The following is a 20,935-nucleotide window of genomic DNA, read 5'->3' on the forward strand; positions in this document are numbered from 1 at the left end:
ATCTGTTTATGTGACTAGGTAATGTTCGAACGCAATTGCGTCCACTGCAATCTCAAAAGTCTAATGCCCCATCCCGGAGTGACTTCTTAACCCTAACTTCGCTGTGCTACTACTACACTCCTTTATTGTTTGTCAGCTATTGTTCCATTGAGCTGTTGGCCATGCTCTTGGGATGGATCATATAATTTTTGCTCCGTCTGGAATATCTTGCAAACGCAAGACCAGCGCGGGGGCCATAAATCATCGGACACCGTTCCGGCGGTCTGACATGACTGGTATCGTACAGCTCACCGTGTCTGGAGCCGTATCGATGTGATCGATACCCGGTCTATGGATGGACGAAGATCGCAAGGCTTCAATCCGTGACAAACAGCGAAAATCGATCGTTGCTTCTATGCGTTCGCTTTATTGGGAGCAGCTTCAATGCGTACAGTGGGGACAAGACCATCTCTTTTTGCAATAAAACTGTTGCTTTAGATTTACAATATTCACCACAAAGCAGAATTTTATGATGACGTTCTCACACCCTTGTGAACCAAGACTTTCCCATCCCGTCTTATTGAGGATGGAAGCAGCTACGATGGTGCGTTGGCAGAGTTAATGTAAACATCTTGGATGATTGATTCCAGCGTCTAAAAGATAACCTTGCGAAAGCGATATTTTATTAACTTCAAGGGAAGAGTAGATCCATTCTGTTTTACAATTTTTATCATTAACGTTTTTGTCGTTACTGGAATACCAATTCAGATATTTATTTGTGCAACAATTTGTTCGCAAATTGTACATACGATACATTCGATTCATAGCGTACGTTTTTTCTCCAAGGATTTCTCGAGTGTAGAGCGTTTGAGAGTGTTCACAAAGAGCCATAAAGCAACCCATAAGCCTGCTTTCTTGGAGTGTCGGCAGAAAGCATTAAAGCTACCGGGGAGCAGTTTGCCGTGGAAACATACATCTCTTTTGATATTTGTGGATACTTTTGTGCATCATTTGTGGATGACTTCAGCGTGACACCCCACGGATGGCAAACTATGCTCACGCTTAGCTCATTAAATCCCAACAAAAAGGAGCAGAAAAGCAAATATTTTGGGTTTCTTACAATGCCTTCAGATGGGGTAGGCAATGGTCATCTACACCTGGAAATGCTTCTCAACATCAACGCAAAAACGATCATAGATCTTTGCTTTGGTGAGCATTAAGAAAATGTAATAATCAATTTTATTGCTTTGCTGATTGCTCTTTTGAGCGTTTTCTAGTCTGGGGATTTGTGCATCTTTCAGGTGAATAAATACTGTTTTGCCTCGAATTAAGCACTCTTTGGCAAGCATACGGCAAAGCCGTCCTTCCTGAATAAAGAACAAGTACTCTTTGGTCACGTATAATTGGTGTCGGTTTGAAACTACATTGCAAGAATGCCTCTGGTTAAGAACTTACCAGATAATGCGACAGAAAATGCTAATGCATCGAGACATCAGAGCCTACTGGAGATCACACACATGTAATGTGAAGTGAATGTAATAGTGCATGGCCCATATGTTAAATTTAAAAGCGGCTTGGCTAGGGAATGGTTATGAAGAAATTAAATTAAAACTTGATGAATGAAAGGAGTTTGAAGCTGTCTGTAATTTGCATTGAAACGATATGTGTCCTTTTATATTGTTACGGAAATTATTGAAGCGATAGCAAATCCTGTACAGCGAAGTGGCGCTGTTGTGGCGAAGGATTACTCATCGCACCATCTTCTCTACGCGAACACTTGCGTACAATGAGCGAACGATGTTTGTGATCATATAGGCACGTACCGAACGAAACTGTGCTCTGGGCAGGGCTTTCTAGCGCAAGGTATATAAAGTAAATCAAATACGAACAGAATATCACTCTAAACGGTCCCATTTCGACCATGATAAAGTTAAATTCAACTAATAACCAAGACAACACTCCACGGAAGGATGACATACGTATCAAAACACAGATTTTCCATGCAGATCATACACAAATTAAAACATTATTATCATTCTATTACACGATTTTACCTATCCTGTCTTTTAACGAAGCTAATGCTGAGAAACCCTGGGAAGTATCAAGAATGAGTCAGGCAATTAACTGCACACGGTTGGTCACTTACACTAAGAATACAATTACACAAACACATTGACATGTTTTGTGCATTAGAGGGCTATAAAAGCCGATCGCTCATTGCGCACGCACCCTTTCGTTGTTCAAATATTGTGAAGCTAGTAACATCTTCGTGGCGAGCGTTGTGCAAGTCTCTAAGTGCAAGTCTAAGCTAGTGGAATTTTCCCTATCGAGCGCTACAATTCTTGTTTGTCGTCCAGTGACATTATCCGTGAGCGGTTTCAAGTATTTCAGTGTGCAGAACAGCGGCTAAGCCATGGCTACCACCCCAGAGAAAAAGCTGAGTGCGTCGGAATTGGTCGACCTGGCCCCCTTGGCGACTGAGCCAGGGAATGATCTGATATCGACCGTACAGGAACGGGATGAGCAGAAGGCCGCTCAAGATCAGAGTGTCGAGAAGCCGGATGAGGATCAGTCGAAAATCGAGAAGGCTCTAGAAGATGCAATGAGCGACATTGTGGAGCGAGGTGAAAGTGAATACATCAGTGGAAAGCCGATAGCTGAAAGTGACAACCTAGAAGCTTTGGAGGAAATCCCGCAAGAGGCAAACATCGTGGACGAGGATCACGTCGAGCAAGAGACCACTCACGACGAAGCTCACGATGAAGCTCACGATGAAGTCATCGTGGAGGCCTCGGAAGATGCAGCGGAAGGCGAAGATCGCTGTGCACGTGTGGAGGTCGGTGGGCAAGAAGCTAGTGTGGTTGTTGATGAGTTTGCTAATGTTATGTATTTTGCTTCCGTAGGTTTAAGCTGTTGAGCAGTGGAGCTGGCGATGAGCTGAGTTGGTGTGTCGATTCCTGCCAGCAGCAGCAGAGGGAGTGAAGGGAGCGAATGTACTGGATAAAGTCCTGTGTGTTTCAATGATGTTGGATGTAGTCTTGCAATTTTCGATACATGGATAAAAAATGTGATGTACTTTCGGTCAAAGATAATTATTGAATAAAATTGAAGCAAATATTTAGAAAAAAAAATGCAACTTGTACTCAGTCATTCTTTCGAATCCGTCCGCCTGTTGTGTTAGCAGTAGTTTTTTTCTATTCTCTGTTGTTGTCTATTGTTGTACTCTTATACCGCTAGCAGGGCTAAAATCTCTTGAGTGATGAGAACATGTGTCATAAGCGATTATGTAACTTGACAAGTCATATATCGTTGAGAATATTTTCTTCCGTGGAATATTCGTGGAAATCCCGTTGGAGTTTTGTGGTGCAAAAAACGCATGCAAACATAATATTTCAAATCCTCGTGGCATAACCCCAAACATGCACTAGAGCTTAGATCCTGGAGCTTTGTATTTATCCGCTACTTTATTGACTGTGATGTTTGTTGCGTTATTTATCTACGGAGTTTATATATTAAAGGGACTTCCTTCTGCGGCCGCTCAGTCCGCTTACCGTTGAATCCGCCACTGCTATGTCAGCGACGTCATGTGAGTTAAGTATGTTTCATCTGCAGGTTACTTCCTTCCTGTTTTCTTCTTTTGCATCCAATTTACTTGCCTCTATTTGGCTGTATGTACCTTGCCGCAGCCTAGATCGCCGTCATTCTTCAGCAGTTGTAATACGACATACTTTACAGTGGGTGTAGCTTGTGTGGTGGACAAAGGTTTCTTTCCATTTAACTTGAAATAACTACACCGATTTAGGAATACTTTTTACTTCTATATTTTTCGGGCAGCGTTTCCTCTAAGTATACAGTTTCCTTAATGACCTAATTCCTATTCCTAACCCTTATTTATACTGCTCCTTTTCGTGCCACAATTTACCCTGCGTTTTTTTCTATTGGCTAAAAGTATTTATCTTAAACATATCTTATGTGGCTATTAGCTTATCTCCCTATCCTATTCTATCATATGCCCTATATTCTGTCCTTATCTAGCTAATGCATTTTTATGTAATTTACTTGCTATAATTATTCCTATCCTTCCTATCCTTCCTATCATACCATAAACGATCGCTACCATAATTGCTTACTATAATTGATTATTCCTAGTATTATACTAATTGCCTAACTATCAGGCGCTACACTTGGATGATCGCGATGTCATTTGAAGCTCAGGATGAACCGCTGAACCGATATATTTTCCTTGCCATATTTTGACCGATGTCTGCGGGAGTTCCGAAACACACGAAGAATAAGTTGATCAGCAATACCGATTGAGGTCACTTTATTTAAATCATTTATATGTGTTTGTTTATGATAATAAGTGGTTTAAAATTCTCTTTCATTCCTAAATTTACTTTTGTTGAAAAATGTTACAACTTAACTAAACAAACTAAATCTAATCAACCCACCAGTCAATTTGACGGGTTCCATAGAGATAGGTATACCATAAATATATCTGAATATCTATCAAAGTTATCAAAATAATACGTATGCTACAAACTCATAGTCTTCTTCTTCTTCTTTGGCTCAACAACCGATGTCGGTCAAGGCCTGCCTGTACCCACTTGTGGGCTTGGCTTTCAGTGACTAATTGATTCCCCCCATTGCAGGATAGTCAGTCCTACGTATGGCGGCGCGGTCTATTTGGGGATTGAACCCATGACGGGCATGTTGTTAAGTCGTACGAGTTGACGACTGTACTACGAGACCGGCTTACAACTCATACAAACTCATAGTATGTAATGATAAATTTATGAAAAGTAACAATGAAAATTAAACAAAAGATATTTTTAGTATTTCACTTCAAAGTTTAAATTCCGTTCAATTGACGGAGTCCGTAAACCTAATGTTAATCCACCTGTTAACGTATTCTTAAACACGTTTAAAGACTTGTTATTTGAAACTATGACACTGATAAGACTGTCTATTAAAACTTAAATTGGAGTTTCAATGGCTATCTTGAATCATCCTGTAAACGTATTCTTAAGCACGGTAAAAGACTTGTGTTTTGTAAGACTAAGGCATCAATATCAATCTTATCTTATTAAATGCATATAAAGTCTTGGATGAAGCGAGCTTGGATAGACTGAAGTTGTGTTCAGGGATTTTAAGACTGAAAGCTACTATCTACAGAACTCTGTTAAGACTACTCGTTAAAACCATTTCTCTACCATCTTATAGGTAAAGGTGAGACGTAAATAAACTATCAAAATCACAGCTTATTGCTATGGATATATTCTTGAGACGGCAATGAAGTAATGCATATGAAGTCATTATCATGCAGGAGTATGCTATTCGGATATTTCGATTCGAGTCGAGAAAATAAACTTCAAACTGGACTTTTCCGCTTTTGACTCTGTATATTACTTAAGATATATTACATTGTAAATAAAACTACTATGAAACACTGCAATGGAAGTTTTATTTCCCCTGCTGTGTAGCCTAGACTTTGATCCTCCGAATAATTCAGACGTATTCTACTCTATTCTATAAATGAACACACAAAATTGATCATCTCAACGTCGAGGCGACTTGATCATAAAAAATACGCCTGATTGTCTGTTGTAGGCGACGGAACTTGATCTGGCCAACCAGCATGTCTTCAATTACGATTAGCTGAAGAAAAAGACCGTTGCATGGATATTGTCAATACAGTCAACCTGATTTCATAATAAATACCGATTAAATCGAATACCAAAACCATATGAAAAAGAAGCATAGAAAAATAACAAAATTCTGATCATGCAATGTATTGTCGAAATGTCACAAAAAAGCATCAATTTTCGCAAAGAAATGCGTACAAACATGATTCAACTCCTGTATCGTACTCACCTTAGTTGCTTTTCCAAACAAATCAACTCCTTCAGCACTTTTTGTAACTCCCGAGTGGATATTTGTCTGTTTGCCTCTGGTTCTTAGCATTCCCACCAATCTCATAAGTCGGTATATTTTCTGTCTCGTCGATATACACATCGGCTTCTAGTAGAAAGAAATCTTCAAATATAGCATAGAACGTGATGAATACACATCGGCTGAAATTACATGTGCTGGGAATAATGCCAGGAAATATACATGCTTCATACTAGCTATTAGAGTGGGAGCGTCAATGTGGTTGTTGAGTGTGGTTGGGTATTTCAGGAAAAAAATTGAGTGTGGTTGGGAAATTTCAGGAATACTGAAGTTGGATATCTCTGCAAAACAGCAGGCGCGATCGGAGGCGTGGAAGATTTGACAGCCCAACTGTTCTACAACTGTTATAAACAAGGCGCGAATTTCGCGGTACCGCGACGATCTCGGTTCGTCTATTTCCAGCCTAATTGCTACCTTGAGGCACCCCGTAGGTGCTACTTTGAATGTTTAAGATTTACAGTTGTGGTACTATTTATGTTACGACGGTGATTGTATTATGTTTTGTGCGTTTGGGGATGAAGAATCTAAAATGTTCGAAGGATCCAGCTCTTTTCTGGATTCCTCTCGTCCAGAACGGTGGAAATTCTCCAAGCCTATACGCTAGTTCTCCTCGCTTTTTCGGGAGTTATTCAGACAGAAAGCGATTCGATCCTTTTTTGAGACTTCGGCGGACTGTTCTGAAATAAGATGTTAAGACTTTCGCCTTCCGTTCGAATCTGATTTGGATCAATCTTATCATCAATCCTTTGTATAGTCACATTTTTTGCCGATCATATTTTCATCCATCTCTCTACTACTCATTTCCTGTTTCCCGGTTGTCCCCAAATCGTTTCGCGATCCCAGTGGTCCCGCCTATTGACACTTGTTTTCCGGTGGCCAGCTTAAAACCGTAAACCTTTCCAGGAACTGTGATCAACCGATGCTTGATCTTTGGCGGTACCGATGGTGCGTGCGTGGTTTTGTCGCGACCGGGGGTGTAGCTGGCAATTATGGGTGATTCTGCTGCATGCGCCAAATACACGGAAGGTAGCCATTTTTGCATGCTTTATTTTTCTTTATCCTCTGTTCAATCCACAGTTTACTTCGTATGTAACCATTAGAGTACGTAAACAAAAACTCCCTTCCAATGAACTACCAATCAAACTATCAATCCAAATTGTCAGAATGCTTGGATACGTTACGAAACAGTTTCATTTACAGTTATTAACAATTAACCTACCAGCCACTCTCCCCACCATCCCATCCTCTACAATCCAATTAAAATTGAAAAACACCACTCATCGCACTCACTTTAATCAGAACTACGTCGCACTCGCTTTAATCAGAACGACTGCTTCGCTTCACTTATACAAATGAGCTATTTGACTCAACACTTGCTTCAACTCTTCGGTTATCAAGTATGTCAAGGCCATTGAGCTGGTATCTCATATGATGGGATGGTAAGTCATCGTTCCCACTCCTTCTCTTCAGAAAAGCCATCACCCGTTTTTAGCAACAAATCCCAAAGACAACTGGAGCATATTCTATCACATGATGAACAGTAAATAGATTTGAAAGAAATATTAGAAGGAACTTTTTACAACTTCCAGTTTCCTACTGGCTCTAGAAATATCGTTGTTTAAAGTTGCGGAATTTTCGGAACGGAAATTACGAAGAATTGGAAGGTGTGCGCTGTTCTGATTCTCGAGCACGAATGCCGTTTTATTCTGACGATTACGCCTACGATACTTAAATATTAACGTATGACCGCGAACAAGGTGTTTATGTTTTTGAGGTGTATTCACAAACAATTTTCGGTTTGTACAGTTGTGAAATTTGTTATTTGTTATTCATTTATTAAAATTCAACGGACCGTGAGTGGCCCACTTGAAGCGAATTCGCTTATATTCATTAAATAAAAGTCATCTTACGGTCATCGATTATTCCCGTTTAGTCTTAGTAAAATAATTAACACGTATTAACACGAAGATCACACGGCACGAATACAATTTAATAAAACAGCGCGCCACATGTCAGGTAGATGACGATCACAAATGACATTAAACTAACGGCACATACGAATCAACGGATCAGAGGAGCCAAAGCGAGTGCGGCGTTCCTCCACGTCGAGTAGCGATCTTGCTTGGAGCGATCTCGGCGGGACGTACATGTTGAGCCTCGAAAGAAGCGCGGGCGAGTCGATCCGATTGTCAAGAAGTCCCGCGACAAACAGCCTCTGAGCGTTGCAGTTCCACTGCTTCTGTTGTGGCCGTATTGTTGCTCACCCCTGGATCGCGGCTAGCGACAGCCGCCGATACCATTCAGACGGCCGACGCATCAAAATTCAATAATCAAAATCAACAATGCGAAATCTGATTAGGAGAATTAAAATTAAGGAATTGCTCGCTCTCTTCCGATCTGGGTTTGGTGGCGAACAGTTGTGTGTCAGCGCGGCACGGATGTATTATTTTATTATAATATAAGTTTTAAATTGTAGTTTGTGTTCGCGTCATTTCATCAACGCTTTATCGGTCAACCGAACACAAAAGCTTAAATGTCTCGATGCCAAGCAACGCACAGCGTTTCTCATACTCCTGTTGGACACTCCAGGAGCGCAAAGCGAACCGCGTGAATTTGCGCTGGATCGACTCTACACGCTGTAGGCCACCATACTATCGAACCGTATTTTAGCACTGGCCGCACCAAAGCGCAGTATAGCGTCTTGATGCAGACCGGGTCAGTGATGTATCGTGCTATTTGTTTTAGTAAGCCAATCAATTGGTTACCCTCTAGTGACAACGTGCTCTAGCTGGTCGTGGAAGCTCAACTTTTCGTCAATAAGCACTCCCAGATCCGTAACACAGCTTTTGCGTCCAATAGTAAATTAATTTAACGCATAGTCATACTCTAAGGGACACCGCTTTCTCGCAAACGCAACTACAACAAATTGTTTCTCCAAATAATAGCCGGCTTCGCGAATAAATGAACACATTTTAACAGTCGTTTAAAGTTCATATTGGTTTAACCGAGTTGTTGTTCCTTCCTGTTAAAATAAATGATCGTCAAAACAGTTAACGTCTGCTCAATATCACATATAAGCAAACACGGGGAAACAATTCGAGCAGTAGGGTAAATGTACCAATAGTGGTGCAATTTGTAGTGGTACCGATGTGTTTTAATGGATTTAAGGTGTCAGGAAGGACAATTTCTGAATATTTTAACACATAGCAATTGGAATATGTTTTATCTTCGCAATCACAACCATTTTTATCATGATATACATCAAATTTACGAAAAAATACATATTTTTGTGACTGCTTCGTTGTACCTATAATGGTGATATGGTTCCTATAGTCGTCGTATTATGTTCCTATAGTGGTGGTAAACAAAGATGCATCAAAAACGGTGTATAATATCAATGAAACTTAGTTTCGAAGCTGTTTTCGTATGAATAGCAAGGATTACTGCCATAATATTGGTTTCTTGCGTAATTTGATCGTAAAAAAATTGTAGCATAGGTTCGACACCCGACACTATTAGACTTAGCCAATTAGAATTAGATTAGAATAGCAAAGACACAATTATTAGTATAACATCCGCTATAATTATCTGCAGTAAATTCATTACATCCTAGACACAAACCGCACTAAGGCTAGAATGAAACAGCTAATGATAGAATGAAATAGCATGATAAGTGGCGTGATCGTATTCACCAACACACTCAAAAGAAATAGTTTTTACAAGTATAAAATTTTAGATTAAACATTATCAGCACATAAATTACTGTAATTAGATGCACACAAATATTAGACATAAAAGTGCAATATGTTCTAATCCGAACCAACTAGATAAATAGGGAAAATTCAATAGAGTTCATCCAATTGCGCAGTAGGATAATACACATGAAAGGACGATGTTACCTAATGTACGCAAAAAGTCACGTACGCATAATGCAGGAGATAGAGCAGGATAATAAATTGTAATCATGCATAACGGAGCGGAAAGGTTAAATATGCCCATAAGCGCAATGTAATTATTTCGTATAAAAGAAAGTTCGCGCGTATCTAGAAGAGAGTTGTTGTATCAGTAAAATCACGCAGTCCAGTCCGCCGCGCAAAATTTAGTTCGTAAAAAATTAGAAGCCAACCACGCTATTAAGTTTAAGTAAAGTGGCAAAAATAAAGTGAGTTTATATAAAAGTGCAAATACAATCCGTCTTTTGTCAGGAACGGCACTAAGTGATGACAAGTTCACTACAAAATGTATATATTTGGTTGATGAAAATATCGACTAAAGTACTGCATCACACCTGTCGTCAACCTACACCCGGAAGAGTGTGCTTGATTTGAAGTCAATTTTTCATTCAGCCATATAAGCGAATTTTGGCCTGTTTTTGGTAAATTACCTACATAAAACTCATTTCTGTTGCTTATTTTAGTGAAAACAGTACGACATGTCAAAATTATCTTCGAATAAATCTAAAATGACCTGTTTTTATTGATTTTATAACTATAACCACTATAGGAACATGCCTGTTTTGTGTACCTATAATGGCACTATGGTAAAAAACACTTAAAATGCATAAATATGGTCAAAAGGCAAATAATTTTAGTAAAACAATAACATTTCATAACAGTTATGTTGAAAAACTAGTAATTGCGTGGTTATGTGGTCATTTAGAACGGTAACAGAAAAATGAGTTTCGTTATGAAATCCTAAGGATTTTGGAAAAAATGTTGACACATTTCACAAAATAATGGATTTTTCGGTCACTAAGTAACGGAATGGCCCCATTTAACTTTTAAACCCTTTGTAAAAGGCTAAAGAACATTTCACACTAACGTAAATAACTTAATTACTTGTAATTTTCCGTATGAGCCGCATTTTAGTGCAATACCACCACTATTGGTACTACCACCACTATAGGTACAGTTACCCTATAATTAAACGACTGTTAATTTTTATCGCATACGCTCTTGACAGTCGTTTGTTTAACGACGGCATAGGACCAGTCGTTAAAATTTACAAATAAACTCAAGTTCGTAATGCCGAATTCTAGCAATTTTAAACGACTTTGGTTAATTTTAACGACTGTTAATTTTAAACCATTTCTTTCGCGATGCCAGCTAATATCTACAATATAATACTGTACCTTGATTCCAGATTCAGTTATAAACGTGGCAGTGAAGTGACAGGAAAACACAGAATTATAACAAAACGGCCCTCTGGTTCAAATAAAATATAAATCAAGAATTCACTAATATCTACCAAACTTAACCCTTTACTAGCCAATAACGCTCCAAAGGTCAAATCAATCAAATACCAAACGTTTTACACAGCACCTCATACTCACAACAGGTTTTGAATTTGGAGAAGTGCAACTAACTACAATTACTTTACTAAAATAAAACTGTATTATGCAGTCAGGGAATATTAAGATACACATTTGGTCTTCTTTTAAAAGCCAGCTGGATTCCATGACTTGTTGTTGCAAAGATTCCATCGCATCGTCCGTCCCTGCTAGACAGTTGTGCTCGATGAGCGAACGATGACTGCGAAAATGAGTGAACTACCAGGCGTCCCCATTGGGCTATTTAACACTTTAAGCGCCGTGTCATATAAAATTCATATAAATTCGCATGACGGTTTTGCTCACCGTTCAGCTTTGCATGTGACGCTCAGTGATTCTCTTGAGAACGAATGAGGCAGGAAAGAGAGAACGAGAACGACATGTGCTACGCCGCTTATAGCAATGAAACAAAAGAGTGATAACAATGACACGAGAAACTGTCGCTCTCATCGCTCTCTTGCCATGCGCTACGTGCTCACTCAAAAACTGTGACGTCAGGCCGGCGGTCAAAGTGTTAAAATAGGGTTCTCCCGTTACTCCAGGTTTAAAAGAAAAATAATTATTTTCAAATTAAATATCCCAAAACGAGCATCTCAAACAGAAGTGGTTAGGTTCAATTCTATTCGGACCGGTGAGTCTTTTGTATTGTGTTTTTTTAGGAATGACTAACAATTTTCCGTAAATAAACATAAGCTGACCGGCTCCATGGAGAGATCATGATACATCATGCCCGTCGCGTGTGACCCTTATTGTCCGTGGACTGACTATCTTACTACGGTTAACCAATAAATCAATGTTGGATAAACCCATAACGTGGTACAGACAATTCTTCAACAGCGTTGGTTGTTGCGCCAAAACAAAATTGAAAAAAAAACATAAACTTTGACAACTACGACAATAATAGTCATTTAAATAAAAACAGAAACATATAAATGCTAGAGATAAAAATTATTTTTATAAGCATTATTTTTAGTTTCATTACAACAGTGGAACGCCTCATAACCAGGTTTATCCGTTCTAGTGGCTCACTCGTTGTAAGAAAAACTCGTAATGCGGGAAGCTCTTTCCATAAGATTTTTAGGAAAAATGAAACAATTGGTTCTCGGATCGCAAATATGCTGATAAAAAGGGCTTATTAACATCTGAAAATCTTTTTGACATACTAATTATTTGAAAAATATTTGTTGTTCACTATTATCCTGTTATTATAATTGTTCCTTTTTCATGGAAAAGTTGTCGATTGGTTTATTCTTTAATTTTAGAAAAACATGATTTCTGTCGGTGTGTTCCACTATTAGACATTAGCATGAAATCTTTATTTGTCTCAAAAAAAATCTAGCATTTTTCAGAAATTGAAAATTGATTATGGTAAACATTCTTCAGCATAAATAAGATCATCAAAGATTCAGATAGTTTTGTTGACAATAAATCCAACACACACTTTAACACCAGATATGTGATCAAATGAAATTTCAACAAGGGTAGCGCATCGGCAGGACAAACTCTTGCCTTCATGGAGAAGTAGATCCAGCCAGACCATCCAGAGAGCTCAACATAAACCAAACAATTGTGCCTGTATTATACGACACTTTTCCTCCTGACAATAGTTTTTTATTAAACGTTTGGCTACTAACAATGCGCAAATAAAACTTGAGCGATGGTTAAAATCAAATAAATGGTCAATATTTACCAATCGGGATTTTGATTTCACATCGACATCAAACATACGCACCAGCAACACAAATGCTATTGGTCATGATACGAGATATTACTCGTAATGAGAGATATTTATTGAGCATTCAGATTTGCTCATTATGCAAACATCTCGTTCTGATGGGTACTCGTTCTGAGTGGTTCCACTGCATTATTAAGTTAATGTGCATTTCTGTACATTCTATTCCAAAAACAAAAACCTACCATCTATCAACTTATGTAAAAAAGTAAAAATGCTGTGCATTCTTTCACGCCTCGTACGAATGTATATTGTAGTACAAAACTAAACTAAACATAACACAATCACTCATTATTATATGCATACAAATAGCAAACTGACGAAACGAATTTTGGCGCATTTATGGCGTGAGTGTGGAAAGTGTATGATTGAACCACGTGTCGTAGTATTGTAGTGTAGACGCGCATGTATGCACACGTCATATGGGTTACTTGAATTGACATATTTCAGTTAGATTATTAACTGTTAGTGTTAAGATTCATATAAAAGTACTGAATAAACTCCAGCAGTGACAGCTGGTGAGCAGTATCATCATTCGTTGCTACATCGTCCATCTGAGGATCTTGAATCGTCCAGATGCTGCAACAGCGGGAATCTCTACAAAGGGGTCGATCTCGTCCATACCTCACCGGAATGTCTTTTCTATCAACACGCATAGGCAGCATGTGCTATTTAGCGAACATGTTTCCCTGCAAACTGTGCAACTTATCATCATCTATTCGTTTGGAAACGAGCATTCCGTAAGCGCTTCTCAATCCATTCTAATGACTAAACGGCTCGCGAAGCTACTTAGACTTCTTCGGACTAATATGAATGCACAGATTACCGAAACCGGCAGTAGTGCACAAAACGATCAAGAAACGGCTTCGGCTGAAATACCATGGAGAATGAGAGCTTCGTTGCACAGACACTGTTTTGCTGATGGACAAGCTAGCAGAGAGCTTGCCTGCCAATAAGATACTCATTCCCGATTAGCGTGAGTATGGGTGCAATTGCGTGCACCTGAGAGCAAGAAATGGAACGAATGCTTACCAAACACAACGAAGAGAGACGAAGCTGACCGAATTACGATACGCTTGCCGCATCATCCTGAGCTTCAATTGGCATCGCGATCATCTAAGCTACACGCACTGTAAAGTATGTCGTATTACAACTGCTAAAGAATGACGGCGATCAAGGCTGCGGCAAGGTACATACAGCCAAATAGAGGCAAGTAAATTGAATGCAAAAGAAGAAAACAGGAAGGAAGTAACCTGCAGATGAAACATACTTAACTCACATGACGTCGCTGACATAGCAGTGGCGGATTCAACGGTAAGCGGACTGAGCGGCCGCAGAAGGAAGTCCCTTTAATATATAAACTCCGTAGATAAATAACGCAACAAACATCACAGTCAATAAAGTAGCGGATACATACAAAGCTCCAAGATCTAAGCTCTAGTGCATGTTTGGGGTTATGCCACGAGGATTTGAAATATTATGTTTGCATGCGTTTTTTGCACCACAAAACTCCAACGGGATTTCCACGAATATTCCACGGAAGAAAATATTCTCAACGATATATGACTTGTCAAGTTACATAATCGCTTATGACACATGTTCTCATCACTCAAGAGATTTTAGCCCTGCTAGCGGTATAAGAGTACAACAATAAACAACAACAGAGAACAGACAAAAACTACTGCTAACACAACAGGCGGATGGATTCGAAAGAATGACGTAGAATGATGAGTACAAGTTGCATTTTTTTTCTAAATATTTGCTTCAATTTTATTCAATAATTTTCTTTGACCGAAAGTACATCACATTTTTTATCCATGTATCGAAAATTGCAAGACTACATCAAACATCATTGAAACACACGGGACTTTATCCAGTTCATTCGCTCCCTTCACTCTTCACGCTGCTGGCAGGAATCGGCACACCAACTCAGCTCATCGCCAGCTCCACTGCTCAACAGCTTAAACCTACGGAAGCAAAATACATAACATTAGCAAACTCATCAACAACCACACTAGCTTCTTGCCCACCGACCTCCACACGTGCACAGCGATCTTCGCCTTCCGCTGCATCTTCCGAGGCCTCCACGATGACTTCATCGTGAGCTTCATCGTGAGCTTCGTCGTGAGTGGTCTCTTGCTCGACGTGATCCTCGTCCACGATGTTTGCCTCTTGCGGGATTTCCTCCAAAGCTTCTAGGTTGTCACTTTCAGCTATCGGCTTTCCACTGATGTCTTCACTTTCACCTCGCTCCACAATGTCGCTCATTGCATCTTCTAGAGCCTTCTCGATTTTCGACTGATCCTCATCCGGCTTCTCGACACTCTGATCTTGAGCGGCCTTCTGCTCATCCCGTTCCTGTACGGTCGATATCAGATCATTCCCTGGCTCAGTCGCCAAGGGGGCCAGGTCGACCAATTCCGACGCACTCAGCTTTTTCTCTGGGGTGGTAGCCATGGCTTAGCCGCTGTTCTGCACACTGAAATACTTGAAACCGATCACGGATAATGTCACTGGACGACAAACAAGAATTGTAGCGCTCGATAGGGAAAGTTCCACTAGCTTAGACTTGCAATTAGACACTTGCACAACGCTCGCCACGAAGATGTTACTAGCTTCACAATATTTGAACAACGAAAGGGTGCGTGCGTAATGAGCGATCGGTTTTTATAGCCCTCTAATGCACAAAACATGTCAATGTGTTTGTGTAATTGTATTCTTAGTGTAAGTGACCAACCGTGTGCAGTTAATTGCCTGACTCATTCTTGATACTTCCCAGGGTTTCTCAGCATTAGTTTCGTTAAAAGACAGTATAGGTAAAATCGTGTAATAGAATGATAATAATGTTTTAATTTGTGTATGATCTGCATAGAAAATCTGTGTTTTGATACGTATGTCATCCTTCCGTGGAGTGCTGTCTTGATTATTAATTGAATTTAATTTTCTCATGCTGGAGATGGGGCGAGTAATATTTTGTTAGCCTTTGACGTACTTTGTATACCTTGCGCTGGAAAGCCCTTCCCAGAGCACAGTTTCGTTCGGTACGTGCCTATATGATCGCAAACATCGTTCACTCATTTTACGCAAGTGTTCGCTTAGGGATGACGATGCGATGAGTAATCCAGGAAAGGATTTGCTATCGCTTCAATAATTTCCGTAACAATACAAAGAGAGCCTACATATAATTTTGATTTAAATTACAGACAGCTTCAAACTCTTTCATTCATCAAGTCTCTGGCCAAGACGCTTTTAAATTTAACATATGGGCCATGCGCTATTACATTCACTTAAAAATGTGTGTAATCTCCAGTAGGCTCTGATGTCCCGGTACATTAACATTTTCTGTCGGTAAGTTCACAACCGGACGCATTCTAATCAATGCAGCTTCAAACCGACTTCAATTGTACGGAAACGGCCCAAAGAGTGCTTATTTCGAAGCAAAACGGTATTTATTCACCTGAAAGACGCAAAAACTCCCAGACAAGAAAACACTCAAAAGAGCAATCAGCAAAGCAATAAAATGGATTATTACATTTTCTTAATGCTCACCAAAGCAAAGATCTACAACCTCAGTAGCAGCTCAGAGGTGGAAGGGAACGGACCTGTTTCTCTTGCGTTGCAAAATAGTATCCGAATATTATAGCGATCACTCTCTCACACCACTCTACCCGTCATGGGAAAGAGTAGGTCGCTGTGAGGGACAAAATCCCTAGCGTCATCCACGCTTAGTGTTGACACACTAATACAAAGTCGGAAGAGGCCAAACAATGAGAATAGCTTCGAGTTACTGGGTCAACTCGACAAAAACGAACCTCGTGCTAAACAAGCTGCTATCAATAATTAAAGTGCTCCAAACTCTAAATCGACAAAACCTCCACCAATAACGGTTAACAGTACGTCAGTGGCGTATATACATAAGACCATTGTAAACGTCGGTGTAGTACGGTACACCACAAAACCAACCAGACATGGAACATTAGTGCAAGTCGATGAAATAAAAGACTATAAAAAAGTGATCAACACATTCAAAGAAAGGAATGTAAGCTACCACTCATATCAGCTAGAGGAAGACAAAACAACGAAAGTAGTTTTGCATAGTCTATTTGATCTACCAACCAACGAAGTGACAGAACTTCTTAAAGAAGAAAACATCTTCCCAGTGGAGGTAAAGAAACTCCCAATAAAGAACAAGAAGTACGACGAACACGCCGTATCAATTGCTTCAATTGCTAAAAAATATCAGAGCAGTCAATCATTGCCGAGTAAATTGGGAATACTTCTCAAGCAAACCAGGTCCCATGCAGTGCAAACGCTGTAAACTCTTCGGTCACGGTGCAGCTAACTGTAACCGTGCCAAAAAATGCTATCTATGTGCTGGTGAGCACGATTCGAACATCTGTCCACTAACAGCCGGGTCATCAGCAGGAGACGGACGAGTACCCGCACACAAACTCAAATGCGCAAACTGCGACGGCAATCACACCGCTAGATTCCACGAGTGCTCACAAAGACCGGTTCCCGTAGCCAAAAACACAACACACACAAACCGTAAGTTTGCACCATCACACCACAAAGACTTTCCATCACTACCACAAAAACCTCCTCTTCAAAGATGGACTCAAAGGGTTCAAACTAATACAAACCAGCAACGATACGCTAATACTAACAACGACCTATTCGACAGGACTGAAATCTTACCGATAATAGAAGAAGTTATTTGCAATCTCGCACCATGCAAATCGAAGCAAGAACAGTTGATGACAATTTTTGCCATCGTAACAAAATACTGCATGCCATCTAAATGATCAATGACGCTCTCAAAATATCATACTGGAATGCCAATAGTGTCCAAAACAAGCGTATTGAAATAGTAGATTACATAGAAAAATTTAATATAGACGTATTATTGATTAGTGAAACATACTTAAAGCCGAATATAAGTTTTTACATTCCTAATTATAAAGTACATAGGTTTGATAGAATTACAGGAGATATATTGATTAAAAATGAAATCAAACATAGGCTAATGAACTCTCTTAATCTTAAAGTGTTAGAAGCTATAGCAATCTCAATAGAAACACCAGGTGGAAATTTAACACTCATATCTGTATACAATCCGGGTGCAAACAAAAACTTTATAGCTTTCAAAAATGATGTTGGTAACCTAACTAGACACAATCAAAACTACATTATTTGCGGAGACCTGAATGCAAGACACAAATATTGAAATTGTTTATCTTCTAACTCTGCTAGAAAGGTCCTGTTTGATAAAATGCAAACTGGATTATTTTCGATACACTGGCCGAAATCCCCCACCTTTTATTCATCAGACCCCAAAAAGTCCCCTTCAACCTTGGACATAATACTAACCAATATCTCACACAATATTTCTGACCCAAAAACTGTTACCCAACTATCATCAGATCATTTCCCAGTAGTTTTCAAAATCCTTCGTACTAAACCAATAGTAATACCAAACAAATCAATATTTAATTATAGAGCTGCCAACTGGGAGTCATTTCAGAATCACATAAACAATAACATAGATTTGACCGAACTTAACCTTCAAAGCATAAAACATCCTAAACAACTAGACCATATGATCAAAAATATTAATAACTATATAACTGAAGCTCATAATATTGCAGTACCAAGGATTAAGCCAAGCCTTTACAATATTCAAATCCCAGAGTTTATAAAAGATTTAATTACAAGAAGAAACCTTATACGACGCAAATGGCAAAGACATAGAAAATGTAATAGTCAAAAACAAACATACACTAGCCTAAATGTAAGAATTTAATATGAACTAGATTTACTTCGTAATGATTCGTGGTCTCAGAATCTCATTAAGATTAACCAAAATACAAATAACAACGACAAAATGTGGAAATTCGTTAAAACAGTTAAAAACAAACAAAATTCTATGCCACCGTTAAAAGTAGATAACAAAATTTACATTTCACCTGAAGAAAAATGTGAATTAATTAAAAAGCAATTTGAATCTGCCCACAAAATTACTAGCGATTTGATCAGTCCCATGGAAAATAAAGTAGATTCAACGGTTAGAAGATTCTTAAAAACTAATCGTTCGCTCAGCCTTATTGAGTTCTCCAGCAGAGCTAATGAAAATAACAAAAAATCTTCATAACAAGAAAGCCACTGGCACTGATATGATTAATAACAAATGTCTCAAAAAGCTTCCCATAAAGGCAATTATTTATTTGAATTTTATATTTAATGGTTGTTTCAAAATTGGATATTTCCCTACCCACTGGAAACAAGCCAATATAATATCTATCCCTAAAGCTGGTAAAGATAAATCCCTACCAGAAAGTTACCGTCCTATTAGTTTGCTAAGTAGTATAGGTAAAATATTGGAAAAGTTAATCGCGAACAGAATTCGAGTTTATCCTGCATCTGAATTTGGTTTTCAACCGTCCCTTTCAACAACACATCAGTTAGACAGACTCACCAAATCAATAAAGTACAATAGAACTACAAAAAAATCAACCGGAATGGTTCTTCTGGATAGTGAAAAAGCTTTTGATACCATATGGCATAAAGGTTTATTATTTAAGCTTATTTCCTATGGTTATCCAATTACGCTCATTAAACTTATTGAATCATTCCTATCCAACAGGAAAAACAAGGTTCAAATTTCGAATACAACATCAAATAGCTTCACTCCTGTGGCAGGAGTGCCACAAGGTAGTATTCTTTCCCCCTTACTTTTCAACATATTTATTGCAGACATTCCTAAAATGAAAAATTACACTCAATACTTATACGCAGATGACTTTGCTGTGACGAGTACTGCCAAACATCCAAAAACAATTATAAAATCACTTAACAAATCACTAGCCTTGTATAGCAAGTACTATCTAGATTGGAAGTTAAAAATTAATGGATCTAAAACAGAGGCCATATTCTTCACACGATATGTAAGTCATCGAAAAACTCCAAACAGCAATTTTATGATAGATGGTGTATCAGTGCCTTGGAGTAATAAAGTGAAATATTTAGGGGTACTCCTAGACAAACGTTTAACATTCAAGTATCATATCGAAAATGTAATAACGAAAGCTGAAAAAACAATTAAAATATTATACACATTCTTGCACAAGAAATCCAAGTTAAATCTAAAAAACAAGCAATTCATTTACTATTGTTTTATTAGACCATTGTTAATCTACGCTTGTCCAGTATGGAATAAGATTGCCAAAATACATTTAAAAAGCCTTCAAGTACTCCAAAATAAAGTACTTAAAATGATTGTTAACGTTCCACCTTGGTTTAGAACTTCAACTCTACACTCCTACACAAACACCGAATTACTAACTAGCATTATAGTAAAACATAATTCAAAATATAGAGTTAAATGCAACAACAGCACCTGCCAGGTAATACGTGAATTAAACAGAATCTAGGAAGATTTTAGGTTAGTTATATTTAGTTAGATTGTAAGTAAGGATAGAATTAGATTAAAAACAAATTATTTTTGCAGGGGTTTTTTATAAATTTTTCCATCTAGAAAATTTAAAGGCATATAATTATCTAAAATACAAATCAGCAAAGCCAATAGAAAATTAGTAACACCAATGAGGAGAGTATGCATACGGACCCATTGTAAAAATGCACAATGAAATTGCATTTTCATGTACAAACCAAACAATAAAGCTACTACTACAACTACTACTACAGGTCTACAACCTTTTTTGCATTGATGCTGAGAAGCATTTCCAGGTGTAGATGACCATTGCCTCTCTCATCTTAAAGCATTATTGTCAGAAATCCAAAAGATCTGCTTTTCTGTTCCTTTTTGTTGGGATTTAATGAGCTAAGCGTGAGCATAGTTTGCCATCCGAGGGGTGTCACGCTGAAGTCATCCACAAATGATGCACAAAAGTATCCACAAATATCAAAAGAGATGTATGTTTCCA

At 38.6% G+C, this 20,935-nt stretch overlaps 2 protein-coding genes across 3 annotated transcripts in view; one reads left to right on the plus strand and one right to left on the minus strand.

Annotated features, from left to right (window-relative positions):
• The window catches only part of LOC3292477 (reticulocyte-binding protein 2), a 63,114-nt gene extending 47,464 nt beyond the window's left edge, over positions 1 to 15,650 (minus strand). The window contains exons 1-2 of one of the 2 annotated variants that reach the window (XM_061649821.1): positions 15,027 to 15,650; positions 14,736 to 14,959 (exon numbers count right to left, since the gene is read on the minus strand). In XM_061649821.1, coding sequence (XP_061505805.1) covers positions 14,954 to 14,959; positions 15,027 to 15,449 — 429 coding nt within the window. In that variant the 5' untranslated portion in view covers positions 15,450 to 15,650 and the 3' untranslated portion in view covers positions 14,736 to 14,953. Of the gene's footprint in view, positions 1 to 14,735; positions 14,960 to 15,026 lie in introns of those variants that run through there. The other variant, XM_061649827.1, reaches the window with a different exon arrangement.
• Positions 2,196 to 3,355, plus strand: LOC133393807 (uncharacterized). Its single transcript, XM_061660426.1, has 2 exons — positions 2,196 to 2,815; positions 2,883 to 3,355. Exons 1-2 carry the CDS (start codon positions 2,393 to 2,395, stop codon positions 2,886 to 2,888), a joined length of 429 nt encoding a protein of 142 aa, XP_061516410.1. The 5' UTR covers positions 2,196 to 2,392; the 3' UTR covers positions 2,889 to 3,355.
• Positions 15,651 to 20,935: the final 5,285 nt, after the last annotated feature.

This window comes from Anopheles gambiae, chromosome X (genome assembly GCF_943734735.2).
Source record: "Anopheles gambiae chromosome X, idAnoGambNW_F1_1, whole genome shotgun sequence".
Lineage (NCBI taxonomy): Eukaryota > Metazoa > Arthropoda > Insecta > Diptera > Culicidae > Anopheles > Anopheles gambiae.